Source organism: Miniopterus natalensis, chromosome 16 (genome assembly GCF_054644295.1).
Source record: "Miniopterus natalensis isolate mMinNat1 chromosome 16, mMinNat1.hap1, whole genome shotgun sequence".
Classification (NCBI taxonomy): domain Eukaryota; kingdom Metazoa; phylum Chordata; class Mammalia; order Chiroptera; family Miniopteridae; genus Miniopterus; species Miniopterus natalensis.
In genome coordinates, this window is record NC_142096.1 from 5,486,932 (window position 1) to 5,509,197 (window position 22,266).

A 22,266-nucleotide genomic window follows, 5' to 3' on the forward strand; every position below is an offset into this window, starting at 1 on the left:
TCTCTCACTTTCAAACATCCTCACAATATTTGGAAAAATAAAGACAAAAATTATTTTTCAATTATTTTTAAAAATTCAGAAATATAAAACTTCAACTGTTTACCAACCATAGATTATAATACAGGAAACTAAGTTAAAGAAATGCCATGAATACTATGAACTTTAAATAAAATTCTAGCCATAATTTATTGAACTCAGATTAATAAAGAATATTCACAATGATACAAAATGAAAAAGAGTACCATAGTAGTTTTTTGGTGACTTAACAAAAATTAATCACCATAAATAAACAGTCATATGACTCCTAAATTTGCCATACAAAGATATGTGGCTGGTTCTCAGACCTAAACTAGATCCCTTTACACTTTAAAATCTTTTCTTATTTTCACACGAATATTTTCTTTTTAACAAAATATTACCTAATCAGATTCTAAATATGAATCTTTAGAAAAGAGATTAACAAAACAATTAAAAAATACTTACTGTCTTGTTACGTAATCTAATTATGTCCGAGACAGAGCCAGCTCCACAGTACTCCATAACGATCCAGAGGTCCGTGTTCTTAAAGTAACTGCCATAGTACTTGACAACATACGGGCTACAGAAAGTTATACAATCAAACTTAGTTAATTCCCAAAGAAAATCCTTTCTTACTCCCAATACAAAGTATTTCAACATTTCATGATGTTCCAATAAATAAACTTAATGTTTAAACTTCTATTCTACATTGAATTGCCTATATGTAGGGTTCACCAACTGTGTTAATCAGGCTTTAATTGACTGATGAAATTTAACAGGATTACAAACCACAGGAGGCCCAAATGTTTTCAGTGATTCCCACGAAATTAAGGCTTTGTTCTGGTAAAGAACTACTATTTAACATAAGGAATAAATGAAAATATTTTTAACTAAAGCATTTGAAATACAACTCTTCTAAAGAATTTTCTTTCTTCTTTTTTTTTTAATATGTCTTTACTGATTTCAGAGAAAGGAACGGAGAGGGGGAGAGACAGAAACATCAGTGATGAGAGTCATCAATCGGCCGCCTCCTGCACGCCCCCGACTGGGAAGCGAGCCTGAAACCTGGGCGTGTGCCCCGACCGGGAAACGAACAGCAATCTCCGGGACCCTAGGTCGATGCTCAACAGCTGAGCTAAGACGGCTGGGATTCTAAAAGTTTTTCAACAGTCAAATATTAACACTCAACATTAAAATACTTTATATTTCAATAGAGTCAAAAAAATTTTTTTAATTCAGATAGTTAAAATTATTAACAATTTAAAGTATTTCTGAACTGAGGTTTTACGTCTTTCAGGGAAGAATAAACTGTGTTTATAGCCAAGCTGTTTTAGCAAGGCTCACAAAGAGCAAAACGACCGCCATTAAACTTATCAAGGGCATGCTACATACACTGACGTGCAAAACACCTGCAGAACTCAAGGCGGCAGACTATCCGCAGTCACATAAAAAGACGGAAAACACGAGGCAGCAGAAACTAAACAGCTCACAGCTTCAATGCTGTAAGAGCTCGAGGAGGACGTGGCCTGGTGGAGCCATCGGAGAAAACTCTGTAGACGAGAGGGGGCTGAATTACAAAGAAGAGGGTAAATTTCAAAATGTGGGTAGAGAACAGAGGTAAGAACATTCCAGAAAAGAGAAAGGCCATGAGCAAAGGCACATAAGCAGAAAGGAAAAAATTAAGAGTGGTATGTTTAGGGGGCAACTTGTTCAAAAGATATTTCCATGTAGTAGTAGCTATCCTGAAAAGTGTCATCAGTGTCAGACAAGTAAGACACAGTAATTAAATAAACAAAAAGTAACAAAAATGGAAAGTAGTATAAAAGACCAAATAGAGACCACAAAAGAAGAGTGTAGGAGAAGCCAGGGAGGACTTCTCAGCAGAGCCTTTATAACTTCTGCTGTCTTGAAGTAAAGGGTAGGGCAGATGGGTTAAAAGGCCTAAGCTAATGCCAGTCGCTACGGGCTAAAAATTAATTTAGATTTATCCCTATTGCTCCTCATTACCTCTTGCACAGAATTCCTTTCCAACAGATCTCCCTGTCATAGTTTTCTGCCCCCATAGAGTTAACAAGGTTGCCTCCCTTTAAATCAAAAGTAAAATAAGCTGATTATAGCGCTCTCCCAATTTAAAAAAGTCTTAACTGCTTCATAGAAGTCTATCAAATCTGATGACTCACAACCAACAGTCTGGACAGACCATGACGTAAAAGACGATTATGTATTTAAATGAAGCTGTCGATCAGCATCAGAAAACAGAGCTGACCGTCCTGCAATCACCCGGTGACCCACTCTACTACGTAAAAGTCAGCCGTGTAAAGAAGACAACGAAGGTGACAGCCAGGTGTCTCACCCCACTCTCCCCGGGTGATCATTCAAATTGCTTCATTATTGGATCAAAGACTGAAGCTGAGAGGGGAGTCAGTCGGTACCAGGAATCGGTACAGAATGAAGCCAAGTGTCCAATCAAGACGTTACTCAGCTCCAGTGGTCAGCCAACTTCAGTGAGCTTCCCCCAGGGAAAGAAAGGACAGCCTGAGACCGTGTCAGTTCAGTCTTCAGTACTGGGAAATGGAGCAAGACAGACCTCCACCCACCAAACTGCCCTCAAACTCAGGAAATAGTTCCTCAGGTAACTATATTACTCCACAACAGGCCAGCAGCTTTCCTAAATCTCCAGCTCCTCCTCCAGACTCTAAGACCCCAAGTCTTTCTCGGAAGTCATCTGAGGATCTCAGTCATGGGCATGCTTTCCCCAGCTGCCCCGCCACCTGCCAGTTCTCCACAGAGAAATGAAAGCTTAAAAAGAAAACACCAAGAGCTTTTGGGTTTATTTTTTTGGTTTTTGTTTTCTTTTTTTTTAAGTTGATAAATTGCATACTTCATTCACAACAGATTTTCTATACATTCCACATTTAAACAGAAGTACACAATTACTGTCAAAAATGTATTATCTATCAAATATTTGCTTTATTACCGTGCTCTGAAAATTTATCTGTCAGGATAAACTTGATGTGTTAGGAATTAAGCATGTATATTCAAAAAAATAGCAAAATATGCCAAGTATTAAGCCCCTGGTGGGCCTGGCATTATGCTATGATCAATCTTTCCTTTTCTATGTCAAATTATGGGAACCACATTCTTACCCAGTTACCAAATTAATAGAAAGGTCTGGGGAAAACTTGTAATTATGTTTTTTGATCTGGGAAATGAGGGCTGGGGAATGTATTATTTCTCTATAACCATTTGAATTTCCAGTTATACAGCCTTAATGAAAATATGTAACATAACCTAAATAAACATAACCCACGATAAAGAAAAGCAAAATTAAACACACCCAAGCAACAAAGTTCCCCTAAGATTATACAGTCCCTTCATGAGCCAGAGAGCTTATATACTGTTGGAAGAGGTTTTCCATAGATCTCTTACTAATAGGACTATGTTTTGACTAGGGGTGACAATGTGTGCAGGCTCCCCTAAGTCACTGGTTCTAAGTCGCTGTGTGTCAATTCTAATAAATAAAACATTAGCTAGGGGGTTCTAGGAAAGCCCTTTCCTGCTTCTTCCCTTTTCTTTCCTGCTGGAATATAGACATAAGGCTGGAGCTGGAGCAGCCCTCTTATAACCATGAGACAACAGGCATGAAAACAAAGGACACATGACAAGAATGGCACAGTATAAGAAAAGAAACCTAAGATAGTTGTTACACTGTTGCTGCTATTCCAGCCCTACCTCTAGACCTTTGGTAAAGGGAAAATAAGAAACCGCTCTTTGATTAAGTAACTAGAGGCTAAATACAGTTCTAATTTATATACTCTGCGTCCCTTATAAAGACCAGCTATTTAATGGGGTGTAGTAAGTCCCTTCATGACCAGCTCCATTTACTATCCAAACTCATTTCACACAAATCTCAGTCTCATACTTTCCACTCCAGTAATTCTAAACCTTGTCAGAATAGCAAATACCACTGGCTGCTTTTCACCTCTCTACCTGTAATTCTCTATAGCCTCTCATTCCTCCATTTCTTCACCAACTTAACCCTTCCTCAGCATTCCAGACTTCCTGACTCCTGGCTGAGATGGGTGCCCTGCCTCTTTGTTCCCACATCACCCCACGCACCAGTCATATGGTGACTGAGCTGTATTATAGCTATTTATTTTAAGGATCTGTCTTCTCAACTAGATTACCAGCCAGCCCCTCAAAAAGAAAAACAGCATCTTAGCTCTCTTGGTACTCCTAGATCCTGGCACAGAACCTGGCCCACTGGGGATGCTCAGTAAATGTTTGTTGAATGAATTAAGAGTTCATAACACTGTTTTGAATTAACAAAAAGAGTAACATAAAAAAGACTGTTAAATCACCCACCCTTAACATCAAAAAATAATTTTCACCCATAAATTTGCCCTGCAAATGGAAAAACTGAGTATTTTCTATCAGCATATGTTACTTTATAATTTTTGCTTAAGAGCTATAAGTCCTAAAGACAAGGGTTAGCCTCACTTCTAATGGGAAGTCAGAAAACTAAACAGATGACCAAAGAACACATTTTATTATACATTATTAGCAAAACTCATCAAATGAAGGTAAATGAAACAAAATCTCTTCATACCTGTCACATTGCTGCATTATGGAAATTTCTTTGATTATTTCCTGAAGATCTGACTCAACAGGTACTTGTTTAATTGCTACAACTTGACCAGATTCCTTATGTATTGCTTTAAATACACTTCCATAAGACCTAAAAGAAATCAAGACATTTTTTTTTCCTTTCAAACATCATAACTATTAGAGAAAAAGAGTCTATGATGAATTTTTGTGTGTAGTCTTTTCCAGTTTAAAACATGACTTAATGATGATGAATCAAAGTAAATAAATAATCAGAAAAGTGAATTATACCTTAGCTCTAATGCTTCAATTATTGACTTAAAATCTATTAAAATCACCAGGTTAATATATAAACATTTGTTGCTTTTCTTATAAATGAAAAAATCTGGCTTACAGCTTGTCAACTCAAACAAATGAAGCATTAAGAAGATTAAAATGGAAATTAAAAGAATGAAAAATAGCCCAGGCTGGTGTGGCTCAGTTGGTTAATCCAATTGAGTTGATTTTTATGTATGGTGGAAAACAGGTCCAGTAACAGCCTTTTCCATGCAGCTGTCTGGTTTTCTAAACATTATTTGTTAAAGAGGCTATCCTTTCCCGGTTGTATATCCTTAGCTCTTCTGTCATAAATTAACTGACCATACAGGCATGGATTTATTTCTGGGCTCTCCATTCTATGTGTCTGTTTTTATACCAATAGCAGACTGTTTTGATTACTATATCTTTATAATATAATTTGAAATCAAAGTGCATGATGCCTCCAACTTTGTTCTTGTTTCTCAAGATTGCGTCAACTTTTAGGGATCTTTTATAGTTCCATATAAATTTTAGAATTCTTTGTTCCATTTCTGTGAAAAATGCCATTGGAATCTTAATAGCGATTGCTATAGATGTTTTAACATGTGAATTCTCTCGATCCACAAGCACAGAGTATCTTTCCATTGATTTGTGTCTTATTCAACTTTTCCATCAATGTCTTACAGTTTTCAGTGTTCAGATTTTTCAGCATCTTGGTTAAATTTATTCCTAGAGATTTTATTCTTTATGATACAATTATAAATGGGATCGTTTTCTTAATTTTCTTTCTGATAAATCTGTTGTTATAAAAACACAACTGGTTTTTGTATATTAATTTATATCCTGCAACTTTACTATATTCGTTTATTAATTCTAACAGTTTTTGCGGAATCTCTATATAATAGTGTATCACCTGCAAACAGAGATAGTTTTACTTCTTCCTTTCTGATCTGGAAGCTTTTTCTTTCTTTTTTCTTGCATAATTGCTCTGTCTAGGACTTCCAGTACTATGTTGAATAAAAGTGGCCAGAGTGGCCATCCATGGCTTGTTCCTGATCTTAGAAGAAAAGCTTTTAGCTTTTCACCACAGATATGATGTTAGCTGTGGGTTTGTCATATATGGCCCTTACTATGTTGAGGTATGTTCCCTCTATACTATTACTATTAAATTCAAGCAAATAGAAAAATTAATACTATAAAATATCTTATAATTGTTCTGTCATTATCTAAATGCTACTTTCATATTTTTGTACTTACCCTTCCCCAAGTTTCTCTAATACATCAAAAACTTCTTCAGGCTGCTTAGTCAAACTGTCTTCACTCAGCTTTTTTAGCTTACTGGTGACAAAAAGATAAGAAGAAAATATTTTCCATAAGATCTTTAATAAAATTTTAAATTTTATTTTAAGGAGGCAATATACTCAGTTGGCTCAAAACTCAAATACAAAAAAGTATATAATAAATAGTCTCCTACCAAACCCTGTTCTTCTCTGTCCAGAAACACCCCAAAGAATAACCACTTTTATTTAGCTTCTTGTGAAACCTTTATGAATGTTATTTCTCCCGCTTTTCAATACACAGCATTTTACCCATTCTTTTTTACACACTTTGCTGTTTTTGCTTAACAACACGAAACTTACACTGAAGGTCTCCACAATGTAAGTGCAAAGACAGTACTCTCATTCCTTCTTCCCTACATCCGCAGCCTACTTTATTGCAAAGATGTAGCACCTCTTACTCGCTAATTCTTATTTATGGAGATCCAGGTTCCCTTTTGCTATTATAAACACTGTGATAAAAAAAAGCTTATACATAAGTCAATTCACACATGTATTAGTATATCTGTAGGATAAATTCCCAGAAGTGAAACTGTGAGGTCTAGCAAATTCACAAAACACATACAAATACAAAAGCATATGTGTTAATAAGTATATACAAGTATAATCATGTTATACTATAAACTTAATAATGTATATATAACTAATAAAATAACTATTATATGTGTTACATACTTATATATAGTATATAACTCATAATATAACGTAGTAATTATTAAAATCAGTGATTACATTATATTACTTTACCTACTATAATTGCCTGTTATATAAACATATATGTATATTAATAGATATTAGCAAATTGCCCTCCAGGGTACTTGTACCAATTTATTCTCCTACCAGTAATATATAAGAAAGCCTCCTTTCCCACAGTCCCACTAAGAGTATTTACCCAAATATTTGGATTTTAGCCAGTATGTTAGGTGAAAACTTGTAACTCAGAGTAGATTTAATTTGCATTGCTCTTATTATGAGTGAAGTTGGTCATCTTCTATTATAGTTATGAAACTAAACCATCTGATCATGTTCTTTGCTCACTTTTCTACTGTGTTTTTGGCGTTTTTGTTATCTGTATACAATATAAATTGGTCTTTGTTTAGGTTGCACATATTTTTGCTTGTATTTTGACTTCACTTATGACTTTTTAGTTTTATGGTCTATTTGACTGTTTGCCATACAGAAATGTCTTTTTGTTTTCTCTTTTCTTTTGTTTTTGCTGTTTAAAAAACATCATCCACATATATGGCATGTGCAGGCATCTGGAAGCAAAGAGATCAGAGAGATTATGCACAGTATGTCTGACAGACCAAACATAATGCAGTATGAATGAAGCTTCGTGTATGAAGGACCCAAAATTCAACATGAATCAAGCAAAAATGACCAGCATGTAGAGGTGAGCAGGGTCCAGTTTAAGAAAAAAAGCCTTGTAAACCATGTGAAGGAGCTCTATTTTAAAATGATCACTTCCCACCTGGCTGGGGTGACTGAATGGTTGAAGAGTCGCCCTATGAACTAGGAGGTCATGGTTCATTTCCTGGCCAGGGCACATGCACAGGTTGAGAGCTCAATCCCCAGTAGGGGGCATGCACCAGTCGATCAATGACTCTCATCATTGATGTTTCTATCTCTCCCTCTCCCTTCCTCTCTCTGAAATTAATAAAGACTTTTTTTTTTAAAAAATGATCACTTTCCCTGTAAAGCAGAGGAAGGACATACAGTGAACAACAGTAGAAAAGGGAAACTAGTTAGGAGCTGATTCGATATATGAATGCGCAGAACATAATCCTAACAGTAAGAATGGACAGAAAATAAGCTATTCAAGACACTAAAGAAGCATAATCAACAGGGAGTGGTTTTGATTAAATATGGGGTGACGAGGGGAAGAGCGGAGTTGAGCGTGTCTCTTAAGCCTTTGGCTTAATGTCATTTACCAAGCTAACAAACACCAGTAGAAAACAGTTTGGAGGGGGATATTATGGGTTTAAGTCAACTCATCCAAATGCAGATTTCCAGTAAGCAAGTGTATCCCAAAAGAGATCTGAGTTGAAAATATCACTTTTGGTGCCATCAGCACATAGATGGAGCCTGAAGGCATGAGAAGAGACCAAATCATCAAGAAAACGTCTAAAAAGAAAAACGGGTCAAGGAGAAACAGCTCCCAGGAAAACATCAATATTTAAGCAATGAGGTCATGTAGGACAAGAAGGCAGTACTTGACCATGTCAAAAGCTTTTGAAAGTTCAAACCAAAAAAATTCAAAAGTGTCAGTTACAGAATTTCCACTTCTGAGCACAAGGAAGTAACAGGATCCAGGATTATCTGTCTGCTGTAAACAACTAGAAAACTCAACAAATATAGGAAACAACTATTTTCAGACATTAGATGTTAGGCATTTCAGAACTGAGGTCCCTGAGAAAAGGGGAAGAAATAAGCCTCACTATCATCAAGGCGTTAGATCGAGAAGCTTGGGCAGACTGGACACAGGGGAAAAGGAATCCAAGTGGAGCCCGACAGTTCTGCTGAGTTGACGAAACAGAGACGAGGCTGCGGGGCGGCAAGGAGAATAAAATCCGCATGACCGGACACCTTCCAGAAGAGAGCTCTGCAGAGAAAGAGGTCCGGCAACTTACCCAGGTGCTCCCGTGACTAACCCCAACCTGTGCACGCTCACAAAAACACACACTCTGCAAAGCCCAGCAAAAAAGTCAGTTTCCTAAGGACAATGACGAGGAAGCAGATTACAGTGCAGCAAAAAAGTTGAATAACTTGAAAAAAATGTTTAAAAGAAAGCCTGTGCCTCACGTGAAAATGAAGGATGTATATAGAGAGAGAGATTAGATACACAGAGGATAGCTAAAATAATAAATAGATATGAGATCAACAGACAGATGGACAGATAGACAGATGTAGAGGGAGGAGGGAGAGAATAGCCAAACATTTTCCAAATTTTATAAAAACAATAAACCTACAGATACAGGAAACTCAACAAATCTAAACACACACACACGCACACACACACACACAGATAATTACAATGAAATTGCTGACCACCAATAAGAGCGAGACTACCAAGCAGTCAGAGGGAAACCCATTACCTTTATGGGAACAGAAACAAGGATGTCTGCAGACTTCTTGTCAGACACTGAGCCAAGCCAGTGAGAGACAGACACCTTTAAACTGCTGAAAGAAAACAACCAACCTAAAATTCTACATCAAGTGAAAATACGCTCAAAACATGAAAGGGAAATTCAAAAATTTTTTTCAAACAAAAGGGTGAGAGGATTCAATAAGTGGTTAAAAACAGTTCTTCAGGCTCAATGAAACTGATGCGAAAGGAAACATAAATCTACACAAAAGACTAAAGAGCGACAGCTAATAAAAATATAAGTAAACACAGGAAAATGTTCCTTCCACTCGGCAGCAGCACACATACTCTTCTCAAGCGTGTACAGAAGTCTCCAAAAGATACTGCATGCTATGCTAGGCCCCCAAAAACTCTTATAATTGTCAGAAGACAAATCATACAAAATATCTTCTCCAATCGTAATGGCAAAGGACCTTCTACCGCATTTCAGCTCCATAATTTTCAATGTCGCCTTCTCTTCCAGCAAGCTGCCCTATATTTCAGTGATCACATTATTGGTAGTGTTATTACTCATAGCGGCTATTTAATTTCAATGAAGTGTTATAAAAGTCAGGCTGTTATTACTGCTATGTGCTAATCAGGCCCTATGCTTCATCTCGTATGTAATACCTCGTTTAAACTAAGTTCTAGTCTTCAACCCCGGCAGTTTCATCTTGAACACTGTCAGAAACGCATGAAAGGCTTTCACCCGCTAGTCCTTCAGCAGTCCATTACTCAACAGCGACAGTCTCAAGCTAGCCTTCAACACAAGCCTTTCCAAGTCAGACAGTGCTGACACCGATCCTGAACCCACAAAATCCAACGTCTTTTCTATTTCGGCAACGGGAAGTACATTTTATCCCAAAGTAACAAAACTCAAGGATGAGATCTTTCCTGCTCCCTTCTGCTTTTTAAAGGGCATGCATTTTGTAAATATTTAGTAGATATTTAGCTCTAAAGTAGTAATACTGATTTTTTTGTCTTAACTAGAATTAGACATACCAGTGAAAGTTGTCCTTCTGTCCTCTTAGAAAGTTACGTGTTTCTCCCAAATATGTTGACAATGCCGAACACTTCTCTGAAACACTCTGGAAACTATCTTCAGGCCAAATGCTTTATGATCACTATTTCATTTAATCTTCACAAAACCCAAAGGGAGGGCACTATTAGCACCTCCATTTTACAAGTGAGTCTACTGAGACTCAGAAACCCTAAGTAACTTGCCCACTGCTGCAAGCAGTAAATGGCAGAACAAGGGTTAGAACCAAGGTCTCCCTGACTCCAAAGCTCTGGTTCTTGTTTCACTAATAAGTATCACCTTTAATAATAAAATAGATACAATTTAATGATCTCATAACTTTAGTTTTAAAAAGCTGTATCAAAACTTAGGGGGCTTCATTAATTACTGACACTATTATGAGCTAAAGTCCACCTAGGAAAATAGATACTCTACAATGGACAGAAGACTTACTAAATTAAATGAACGTCTTGTTTTCAACTCTACCATACCATTTCCTCTCGAGTTGGGCTCTCTGCCCAAAAGTACTCTAAAGTTATGATTTCCTTGCACAGAACTTTGAAGGAAAAGCAGCTGAGATTTTTTCTCCTTCCGCCCTCCTTGCAGTCTTTGATTTTTATTTCCTAAGAATTTTTTTCACTTACCCTCAACTGGAAAGCAATATGATTCCTTTTAATTTCTTATAAAACAAACCTACACAAAGTTAAACGAGGCAACACACTCCTTTGACTTAATGGTATGTTACTGCATTCACTTTCTTAATAACTAATTTTTCAAAAAACAAATCCAGAAAATGTAGACAACGTAAAATAGCACATTTGAAAATGCTCCAACATATTCATGTCCTAAAATAAAAATGAAAAACAATTTTATAAGAAATATGCAGACCTGTCTCATGATTTTTAATCCAATTCATACAGATTCAATAACCATGCCTCGATTTGAGAACTAAAAAAGAGAACAGAATCTTTAAATGATTAGAAGTGAAAGGAGATACTTCTATATGAAACCTGCCAGTCTACCCATGTACCTGCCATACAGAAAATCCACCATGATCTGTGCCGCAGATTTACGTACACTTAAAAACTGGATTTACTCGTACTCTTCCTCACTTTGTCCCCTACACCTCAAATGTGAAGATAAAATATGAGGATTTAGTCCCCATACACTCACAACTCCTCGCTCCCATCCCTAGAAAACTAAAAGTGCAATAACCCCAAACATTAATACCTTAACTAAGGTGTAGCTAAGTTAATAAAAGAGTAACTTCAAGGAAAAGTTAAACTCTGTCGTATTAACTTTCGTCTCGCGCAGCGAGGTCTGCGGTGACTCCTGCAGAGCCTTCGTGGCTAGGGATGAGCAAGGGTGTGACAGCGACGCTTCAGCTTCAGGGGGGCTCGGACGGCGCCTCTCAGCGGTCTCACTGCACAGCATGAGCACACAGAAAGCCACTCTCGGGATTTCTCTGTGGTTCTTTGTAAACAAATTAAGGGGAAGGAGGCTAAGAAACATTTCATGATTTTGGAGCTTTGTGAAAATAATTCTTCCATTTTTCAAATTGGAATTGTTTTTACCTGTTTGGTTTTCATTTTTTAGAAATGAAAATAAAATGTTAAAAATCCCAGCAGTATCTAATGGGGGGGGGGGGGGGAAGATCAGAAAAATAGCCTAAATACTACACCCATAGAAATTTTTTAAAAACTATAAAAATAAATTACTATAGAAAGAACGTTACTGTATTTTTACAGGTACAAATACCCTCCAAAACTCTAATTGCTTTGGCAATACCATAACTCCTCAAAATCTAAGTAATGCTCCAAAATAACAGAAATACTTTTAACTTAGGAATTTTTTAAGCTTTTTAAGGTAAAATCCTGTTTGTTTGTTTTTTAATGCGAAAGAAAATTGGTTATTTTCATATTAAATTTTAGAAATTTAGAAAAGTTTGAAATAATTTTTTTCTCTTTCACTGCACAATAATGTTCTTCTTAGTCGAAAGATGATTTCAAGATGTACCACGAGCCCAGAAGAAAAGCAAAAACTGACACAAAGAGAGAGCTTCTGTCAGGTCAGATGATCACTTCCAAGATAAGCAGTAGTTTAGGGAAGGCTGTAACAGTGAGAAATGACAGAAAAAAGTAAAAGACAAGACGAGGGTCAGGGAAAAAACAGCTACATGCAGCAACAAAGCTTCAGACACATAAAAGAGCACCCCTGGCAGCTTTTATGAACGAAAACTATGAACAGTTTCTGTGTTTTTCTGAACTAAAATTCACAAAAATAATATTAAGTAATCAAGAAAGCAAATGATCAGTCTCAGAACGCTGGTCAAGTGTCTTCACTTTGGAATGATTTCCATCAAAACTAGTTGTTTTAAAGGTGTTTTCTAAACATTTTAAAAGTATAATACTTAAAGTGATGTACTTCATTTGTTTAGAAAATGCATTACCTGGCACACCGTACTTCCCAGGGATGCTAAGGATCTTTAAAGTTCTCACCACATCGCTAACTTGGCAGGCTTTTTCACATCACATGAGTTTTATGAATATTAATTAATTAAAGCTGAATAATCAAGTACTGAGAGTCTAAGGGGAGAAATCCCATTTTCTAACCATTGGCCTGATACTTGAATTCTCTTCTATTAGAAAAAAAAATAGAGAGAAAATTCTTGAAAGTATATCACGAGAATCAAGAGCACAGAAGGAAACCTCAATCAGCCAGGAAAAGAAAGATCATCAAAATACTTTCTTCTCAGAAGTTAATTATTATATACATTTTTAATTTCCACTGGAATTTTATGGAATTCTACTGCTTAATTTGACACTTATTTCTTTTAATTCTTAGGAATTACATAAACTTCAAATTTTATTCAGAGCAATCATTTCTCTCCAGCCTCTCTCTATGACCCAGATTTCACTGATTATTAAAAATGTCTGAATAGATAATCATTGGGAAATGGTTACTGGTTGCTACTTGATTGCAAAATGACAGACTAAACTTACAGGTGGAACCTAATGTCTCTTAATACAGTAATTACACCAAAACAAATTCTAGAAAGAAAAATTATGGGACACACTGACAAATGTAAATTACCAACTATGTCACTGAAACAAATACCTCATCTTATTTATTTATTTAAAGCACAATAAAACTTTAAGAAGAGGGGCTAAAATCAAAACTAGAAAGGTTTAACACATGGCATTTAATATCTGGATATGCTTCATTTTGCAATTCATCACATTGTGTCAGGATTAAATTTATAAAGCAGCCTCAAGATGCCCTTGAATTTTGTCTGTCTATCCACAGATACATTTTTATGTATGCAAGACAAGGCAGGTTAAGTGTGCAACCTTAAAAAATAAGGCCTGAAATCTGATCTTATCACTAGTGGTGTCATCTGTCTTGGATTCTTTTGTTTTCTGTATCTTTTTCATTTAAGAAAAGAGGAAACTAGGTCAGCTGAAACCTTTAGCGGTGAGAAAGTAAGGCTGGATATTAGGATAACAGGAGCATAATGAGAGTGAGGCTGGGGGAACATGAGGACAACGGTCCACGCTAAGCAGTCTCTACCACAGAAGCTGTCTCTACGTGCCCGAGTTCTGACTCAAACTTAAAATCAAAACTCTATGTGAAGATGTTACCCAGGGAAAGAAACTCAAAACTGCCAGTGCAATCATATTTTCTGACAAAATATCCCACAGTCTGAAAAAACATAAACTGCTTAAAATTCTGCTTAAAACCTTTAATGACAGCGCACTGCACTATGACAACTCTGAATTCCCTCCGGCCCGCATCTCTGCCTCCCTGGCCCTCCCCCGACCTCAACTCCAGCCCATAAGCCAGCCAGTGGCCTCACTGCAATTCTTTCGCGCACTACACTTCCCCCACCTCCTGGTCTTCTTACAGCTCTTACCTCTACCTGGAACACGCTTTCTGGCTACTCACACGGATAACTTCTCAACCTCATGTCACAGTTTAAATGTTACCTTTTCCGCGAAGCTTTGGCCAGCTGCCCTACTGAGCAGGTTGCTCCATTTTTCTCGGTCAATACCTGCTCCTTCCAGCCTTCACAGCTCAAGCTCTAACTAGACAGGATGTTCGACGAGGGCAAAGATCCCATCTATTCCATTCATCAGGGTTCCCAGCACTAGCATTTGAAAGGCAGTTAATTATTAATTCCTGAATATATGAATAAATGAGCAAAACGAATGAACTCGAGGCTGACAGTCCATTCCTGCCACGAGCAATGATGGGTGAGTAAAGAAAGTCAGTTTTTAGAAACAGGGCTTTCTGTACTCATCCATCATCGGGCAGCCCAGCAGAGACAGGAGAGATCATGTGGCTCCAATCTGGAGTCAAGATGTTAGCTGCCTACTATCTTTCATTTATGCTTTCCTCAATTACATAAAAAGTTCACGGCCCTGGCCGATGTTGCTGAGTGGTTAGAGGGGAGGCCCACGCACCAAAGGGTCATGGGTTCGATTTCCAGTCACAGGCATGTACCTGCATTAGAGGTTCGATCCCCAGCCTTGGTCAGGGCATGTCCAGGAGGCAGCCAATCGATCTGTCCCTCTCATATCAATATTTCTCTTCCTCTCTCTCTCTGGTCTTCCCTCTCTCTCTGCTTCCCTCACTCCCTTCCACTCTCTCTAAAAAGTCCATGGAAAAAATATCCTCAGGCGAGGATTAGCAACAAAATTCACCAAAACTACAAAAAATAATTTTAAGTTGCATTTCTTTCCAATTATAGGACTCTAGATCCCACAATTTCAGAAAACCAAACATCCTAAAAATGAAAAGATGATCTGAACTGGAAAGAGAATAATATTCTATATTTTAAATATAGAAACTACCTCACCCTTGGAATCACATATGCTCAACAATTTCCCCAATTTTATCCATGTGTGTTTGTGTGTGTGCGGATTAAGACACTAATATTTACCTCAAGATACCTGAAATTTCTGAAAAAATTTACTCAATTTTACTTCTTTACTACGATGTCTGGTTATCATATTAACAGCTTTCTGTAATTCTCACTTTGCTATCATTTTTCAAGATACATCCTTTGGTGTACTTTTAAGAAGTTCAAGGTCATTTGCAGCTAATAAGCAAACAATGAACTTATTTTTAATATTCATACATGTCTGTTTATGTATTTGCTACTTTCAGTTATTTAATATTCATACATGTCTGTTTATGTATTTGCTACTTTCAGTTATTTAACCTGAGTTATTTAAGACATCTCAAATAAAGAATCTTTGTTCTAAGAGGTAAAAGCTTTTTAGGACTTAGAATAATCCTAATATATGAGGCAATTCAAATAAAATCACAACAAAAAAGAAGCTTAGGACAACTAAAAAAGTAAGTTTCTATCATATAGTATAAATGTTCTGTTTGGAAGAAAAATCTAAAGACCTTTGGTAGTTACAGAGGGCAGAGCTAGTACAGAGTCAGAAATTGAAGTCCTCATAATTATAGCTGGATGCTCCCAGTGTGGGGGGTCATTTTACACCAGAAGGCAAATGCGCTTTTTTCTCGTAACAATCTTTTCCTTTGTAAACTCTGTCAGGCATCATAGATAATCACTTTGCATTTTTCCATACTTTAACTGTGACATATATAAAGTGTTCAAAATACAGTGGCTTTTATAAGACTTTCCTCTGTCCCCTTCACCTCCCCCCTTTAGAATCTTAGAGAGCATCTCTAGTATTACGTATAGGTTGCTACAATTACACCACTCGGGGTTCCTTTGGCAGTGCCAGCATCAAGCTTTCAACTCCAAGTATCAGGATGGAGCTGGAAATGAAATTGATTTCCTGACTGTCTCTACTACATACAAGAATGTGTTTTTCAAATTGCAATCACAACCCATTAATAGGTCATGAAAATAATCTGGTGGATCATTACCAGCAGTTTTTCAATGAAACAGAACAGAAAATAGAAAAATACCAGAAACCATCACACATAGTACATTTTATGAAACTTCTATTTTAGTTTTATATGTATATGGGCCTGCACTGGGTCTCACCATCAACATTTTTTAAAATTTTTTTGAAAGCCACTAAGACTTGAAGAGACAGTACCTCTAGTTCAAAAGATGTCTTTGAAAAGAGAAATTTTAAATTCTCAGCACATTTTGCCCCTTACAATCCAAACAAGAAGTGCTCAATTTATATCCTTTATTATTAAAACTTTGCTGGTACACTTTTCTGGAATGAGCATTTAGATTTCATCAGAAAAACAAATTTCAACCCAGCTGTGCTTAATAAATGTTTACCTTTTTCTTTATATTTCTAACAAATTCTGCAGTACTAATATATGCCAAATCTCAGCCCTTAAAGAACAGTGGATAAATTAATCATTGCCTAGAGCTGACTGAAAACTAAGTTTATCTATTGTCTTAATGTGTAACTGAAGTTTGCTCACCAGGAACTGCTCCAGATTTTATTGTCTGCCATATACACCCTAACAAGGAAGGGTCAATGGACTGTTCCTATCTACAGGGCCTAAATCCAGTGGAGTTGGTGCAACCCCAAATGAACCAAGAAAAGCCAAAGGGAGCATATGGTTTAGGGACCAAGTAGTTAATATTAGCAAAGAGAGGTTCCTGTTTGTGCAGTTCTTTCCCTTGGACTATCAGAACACCTCCTCCAACTGGTTATCCTGAGGCTACTGCCTTTTAAGAGTTCTTAGAGTTAGCTTCTCGAAGACAGCTCCCCACTTTGCGAATCTCTCTGATGATAAGCACACAAGAATTTTACTTTCTAACATTCCAAGTTCACATGAATTAGAAATGTAGGCGTTAATATTAAGTCCGCCCTCTTCTCACTACAATGTCTTCATAGTTTTCCTGATACTGTACCCTACTTCTACTTATCTGGTTTATTGCTTTGTCCCACTCAACTTAATTCCTGAGAGGGGGAAGTTCCCTGCTGACAGTTTATCACCATTCCTAATTTCTGGCCAAAGGTCAGGGCCACTGATGCTACAGGCTGATGTGGGCTCTACGTGCTGAGGAAATATAGATACTTTCTATTTTACCCTTCTGTATCTTCATTCCTTTGCCTTTGCCTTTTCATTCCATAGCAATCTATCTTGTGGCTGATAATCCATTGTTTTCCTACCTTCACCTTTCATTTATGTGAAAGTACTTTGTAATCCTAACATTTTTACTTCAACTTCCAATTTTACTTCCTCCAAACTAACTTTTCACACTTACCAAAAAATTAAATTTGCTACAAAATCCAACTACAGCTTAAATCAAAGAACTCCCCTCATCTGTCTTGAGAGAAGCTTCAGTAACTTACTCTCTTATTATTTATTATCCTTCTAGGTTTTTTTCACTGTTCCACACCAACTTTTCCTCCAAATATATCTTGATCAATGAATTTTAAATAACTATTAATTCCATAATCTAACTTAGGAACAAGTATATCTGGTACCGGTAATGTGTCTCTCCAGCAATGACACTCTGCCCTCTCTTTGACAAGTATTGTATATAACTGCCTACCCTCAAGCAACCAGAGTTCTCAATGCTGTCCAGCTGCCTATCATAGAGATCATTTCCTTTTCTACAAATGTTCTACTTGGTGAAGAACCCATGTTTTGGCCATTTCCCTTTCTACCTATCAAAACTTACTCATTCTATGGTCATTTTTACCTCAACTAGAGGTTCCCCTACAAAGCACTCTGATAAACTCAACTTACGAAATGCTAATAATTAATAACCATTTCATGGATTTACCCTCCCAGAGGGGATCCATTTTACTAAGGACTTCTGAAGACTTCTGTGACAGACCTGCTAAGGAAATCTGAGAAATCTAAAAGCCATTCTGGTACCTCAAATCAATGACATGGGTGACCACATCTATTGTCTATGTTTAACACAAGCCTTGCTGGGAAGGCCAAATCAATAATGTGAGGGTCAAAGGGGCCTTACAGATCATCTAGTCATGATTCTGAGACCTGCCTACACATTGAAATCTCCAACTCCCAGAGAAGAATGATACCCAAAGAAGCAGATTTCAGAATCAGCACAAAGCTGGGCCTAACACTCAGGCCTAATGCTACATCAAATATATAGGAACAACATGCTAAAACTATAGACACATATGGGAAGAACAAATACCCAATTCAGGACAGTAACAACTTTTTGAGGGATGGTGAGGGAATGCAACTGAGAACAGATATATGTAGAGGGTCTCAACTATATTGGTTTTATTTTATCTCCAATGCGGGGTAGTGATGCATAAATATTTATTAAATTCGTTCCAATTATCTTTGGGATGTCTTAAAGCTTATAATTAAAAAAAAACAACAACAATATGACCATGGCATATATACTCCAACTGATATCATATTAGGAATACAGAGAAATATCTTAAGCTAGAAAGTACTCAAATAAGATACTTTACAAAGCAGGCCTTAGAGAAGACTAAAACATAGATTACTAGCAAAAAACACCCAATTTTTCTAAAGGAAGAGCATGCCAAAGGCAAAGTTGGAGGTACCCACAGCCTACAACCTAAATAACAAGAAGGAAACTTCAGGAAGACAGATTCATCTTTGAGAGTAGTATTAGATGGCTGGGGGTTAAGGCTGAGATTCAGTGATGGGTGCCCTGGGTACTAAAATGGCTAGTGTGCCCAAACCCCCCACTCCCTGCCCCCAAAAAAGAGGTAGCATGATTGAAGTTCTGTTTCAGCAAAATAAATCAGAAGCCATGTGCCAGATGAACTACAGCAAACATGGATCATTATGACATTCTGTAGGACAGCAAAAGGGGAACAGAAGGAGGTGAGGTGCTTGGAACCACGTTCTTGGGCTCTGCCCTACTCCAAACAGAGCCCTTCAGCCATTAAAATGTTTTGAAAGCCACTGGACTACAGTGCCCAGTTGGAAGGCACTGCTGTAAATCAAGTGTGAGGGTTATAAAACCCTGGAATAGGGCAGTAGTATTGGGAATCGAAGGAAGGGGATGAGTCCACAGACTTTTTGATGGAAAATTTGACAGGCCCTCGTGACAAACTACATGGGATAATGAGAGCACATCTACATGAAGAAATCAAAAGTACTAACTGTGCAGCAGCTGATGGTCATCCACACTTCAGCATTAGCAACATACACGTGACCATGTATGTAAACATGTCTGAGCCCTACGGAAGTACTGCTCAAGGAAGAAAAGCAAAGTGGCACTTTTACAGGGATTAAGAAAAAACACAACCGAAGGAGACAAGGAAATTCCGGGAAGAGATGGCCACCACATCATGGAATGCTAAGAAAGCAAGCAGGAGTTTCAAAAAGAGGCACCACTGTACAAAATAAGAGAGTACACTCACTTGCAGCCAATCAGACCTGGGTTTCTGGCACCTCCTCCTCTTGACCAAGTTATTTAACCTCTCTGAGCTTCATTTATTAAGGAAAACATACCCTAACAACTAACATTATTGAACACATTATAGGGCACTGTGCTAAGTGCTTCACACATAACCTCACGACACATTTTACAGATGAAGAAATGAAACTTAGAACCAGCATAGTAAGTTGCAGAACCAAGATTCCTATTTCTTAAGACAATAAAATAATGTATATATCAAGGTCCTGGCAAACTGTATGATGTCCAAAAATTGTAGCTATATTGCATTATTAGAAGGTAATGATTAATAGGGACGATGCAAACACTATCAGTTATCCCTCTCATAGTCCTCTCATAGTGTCCTAATCTATAAAACAGAATTAATGCCTGTAATCTAACCTACTCAACAGGGCTGCTAGAAGGATTAAATGGTATCATAAAAATAAAAATGCTATGAAAAAAATTTAAGAGATATTCAAATATATGGGATTGTCGCATATCTTTTGCTCTTTAGAAATGCCTTGTGGATTAACATGTCTCTCTGAAGAGAGCTAAAAATAAGTCTATTAAGTGGGCAGCCACTATATTAAAAAGTGTAAGTGACCATGGGTCGTGATATATGCCACCCACACCTGGCCCTGACCCCTCTTTTCTCTAACGTCCCCGCAAGGGCAGGGGTTCTCTTACACCTAGAAGGAAACTCAGATAATTTAGAGTACAGCGGATCAGTAGAACTACCACTTCAATTCAGAGCTGTTCAAGTGGGCCTTACGATGCTGGCTCAGTCCTTCCAAGACAAAAAAGGGGAAAGGGGGAAAAAAAATGTTTCCGGTTTTCTTCTATAGTATTAAAACTAGATGCCCAATCAATACTAGAATTTGGACACTTTACAAAATGCCAGGAAAGAATTTATCAAGGGCTCTGTCTGATAGGAGGTCTCTTTTTGGACACCCGTCCACAACCCCCCTTTTACACCTGAACAGATGGTTTCCAGGCCTCAAGGCTCACGTGTCTATACACCTTGTTCACCGTGGCTCACAACATTCCTACCTTTTTAATTATTTCACGTTCTTGAATACGCTACCTTTCACCTAAAAATCTCTAGGTATCAAAACACACACTCTTTCATCTTCATAACAACACTATCGGGGAGAGAAATTAGTACCCTTACTTTATAAACTAAAAATAAAAGCTTGAAGTTAAATATGTTACCCAACATCAGTTAGTCGACGGATCCATTCTTGGGGGGAAAATGCACGTTATGAAATTAAATCAATGGATAGCCTTGATTTAGCTTCCTAAGATCATTTCGATTATTAGTTCAACCTACCTACTGTGTACTCTTACACTTCCAATACATCAAGGATTAAGTAGGAATTGACAGTAAATGCCAAAGCACCACTATTTTTACAAGCTACGAAAAAAAACCTATATGGGGGAGGGGGTCTAACTTAAGGTTCCTGTCCTGCATCCATAAATACTTTTGAACTTGAGGGGTAGGGGAAGAACACCTGTCAGTGCAGCAGACCCGCGACAAGTTTCACAAACTGCGGAGCTGTTCACATTTAATTCCTTAAACTGTAAATAAACAGCCCGCCTTCTCAGGAAAAAAAGGCCCTCCTGCGGGAAGCGCCGCGCGAGGAAGCCCCCGTCGCAGGGGCCCAGTGGCTGCCTCGTCTGACGTCTCGCTGGCGCCGGGACTTTGCCACGAGGGGCAGCTGCCGCCGGAGTCCGGCCGCGGGGCCGGGCGCTGCCCCGATGCCCACGCGCGCCCGCCGGGCCCCGGGGCGGCCCAGGCCCCGCCTCCCGCGAGCCCCGAGCCCCGAGCCCCGAGCCCGGGACGGTCGCGGCCCCGCTCCGGGCCACGCGCTCGGGGAGGCCGTCCGGGTCCGGCCCGGCCTAGCGGCCCCCGCCCCGCGGCCCCGGCGCCGCCTCCCTCCGGCCCCGGACCCCGCTCTCGTTACCTCTTGGGCGCCGGCGGCTGCTCCATGGCGGCCCCGGGCACGAGGACGGGCCTGGCGCGCGGCGAAGGCCGGAGGGAGGAGAGGAGCCGGGGCGCCGCCGGCCGAGCCCGGGAACCGCCGAGGGAAACTCCAGGAACTCGGAACAACTTTCCCGTAACTCCACGGCGGATCCCCCTCCCGCCCGAGGGCGGCTCCTCCCGGCCCGCCCCGCCCCTCGGCCCCGGCCGCGGGCAGAGTCCGGGGAGGGGGCGGAGCCTGCCGCGGCCGCACCGGGTGGGCGGGACCAACCGCGGTCCAGGGAGGGTGGGCGGAGCCTGCCGCGGCCGCACAGGGTGGGCGGGACCAACCGCGGTCCAGGGAGGGTGGGCGGAGCCTGCCGCGGCCGCACAGGGTGGGCGGGACCAACCGCGGTCCAGGGAGGGTGGGCGGAGCCTGCCGCGGCCGCACAGGGTGGGCGGGACCAACCGCGGTCCAGGTTGGGTGGGCGGAGCCAGCCCCGGTCCAGGGAGGGGGCGGAGCCAGCCGCTGTCCAGGGGTGGGGCGGGGCC

General features: G+C 39.1%; 1 protein-coding gene across 1 annotated transcript in view; it reads right to left on the minus strand.

Moving 5' to 3' along the window:
• The window catches only part of STK3 (serine/threonine kinase 3), a 142,360-nt gene extending 120,601 nt beyond the window's left edge, over positions 1-21,759 (minus strand). The window contains exons 1-4 of the mRNA XM_087825299.1: positions 21,719-21,759; positions 6,178-6,258; positions 4,628-4,756; positions 484-598 (exon numbers count right to left, since the gene is read on the minus strand). Of these exons, the coding sequence (XP_087681425.1) occupies positions 484-598; positions 4,628-4,756; positions 6,178-6,258; positions 21,719-21,744 (351 nt within the window). The 5' untranslated portion in view covers positions 21,745-21,759. The remainder of the gene's footprint in view (positions 1-483; positions 599-4,627; positions 4,757-6,177; positions 6,259-21,718) is intronic.
• Between the last annotated feature and the right edge of the window lie 507 nt (positions 21,760-22,266).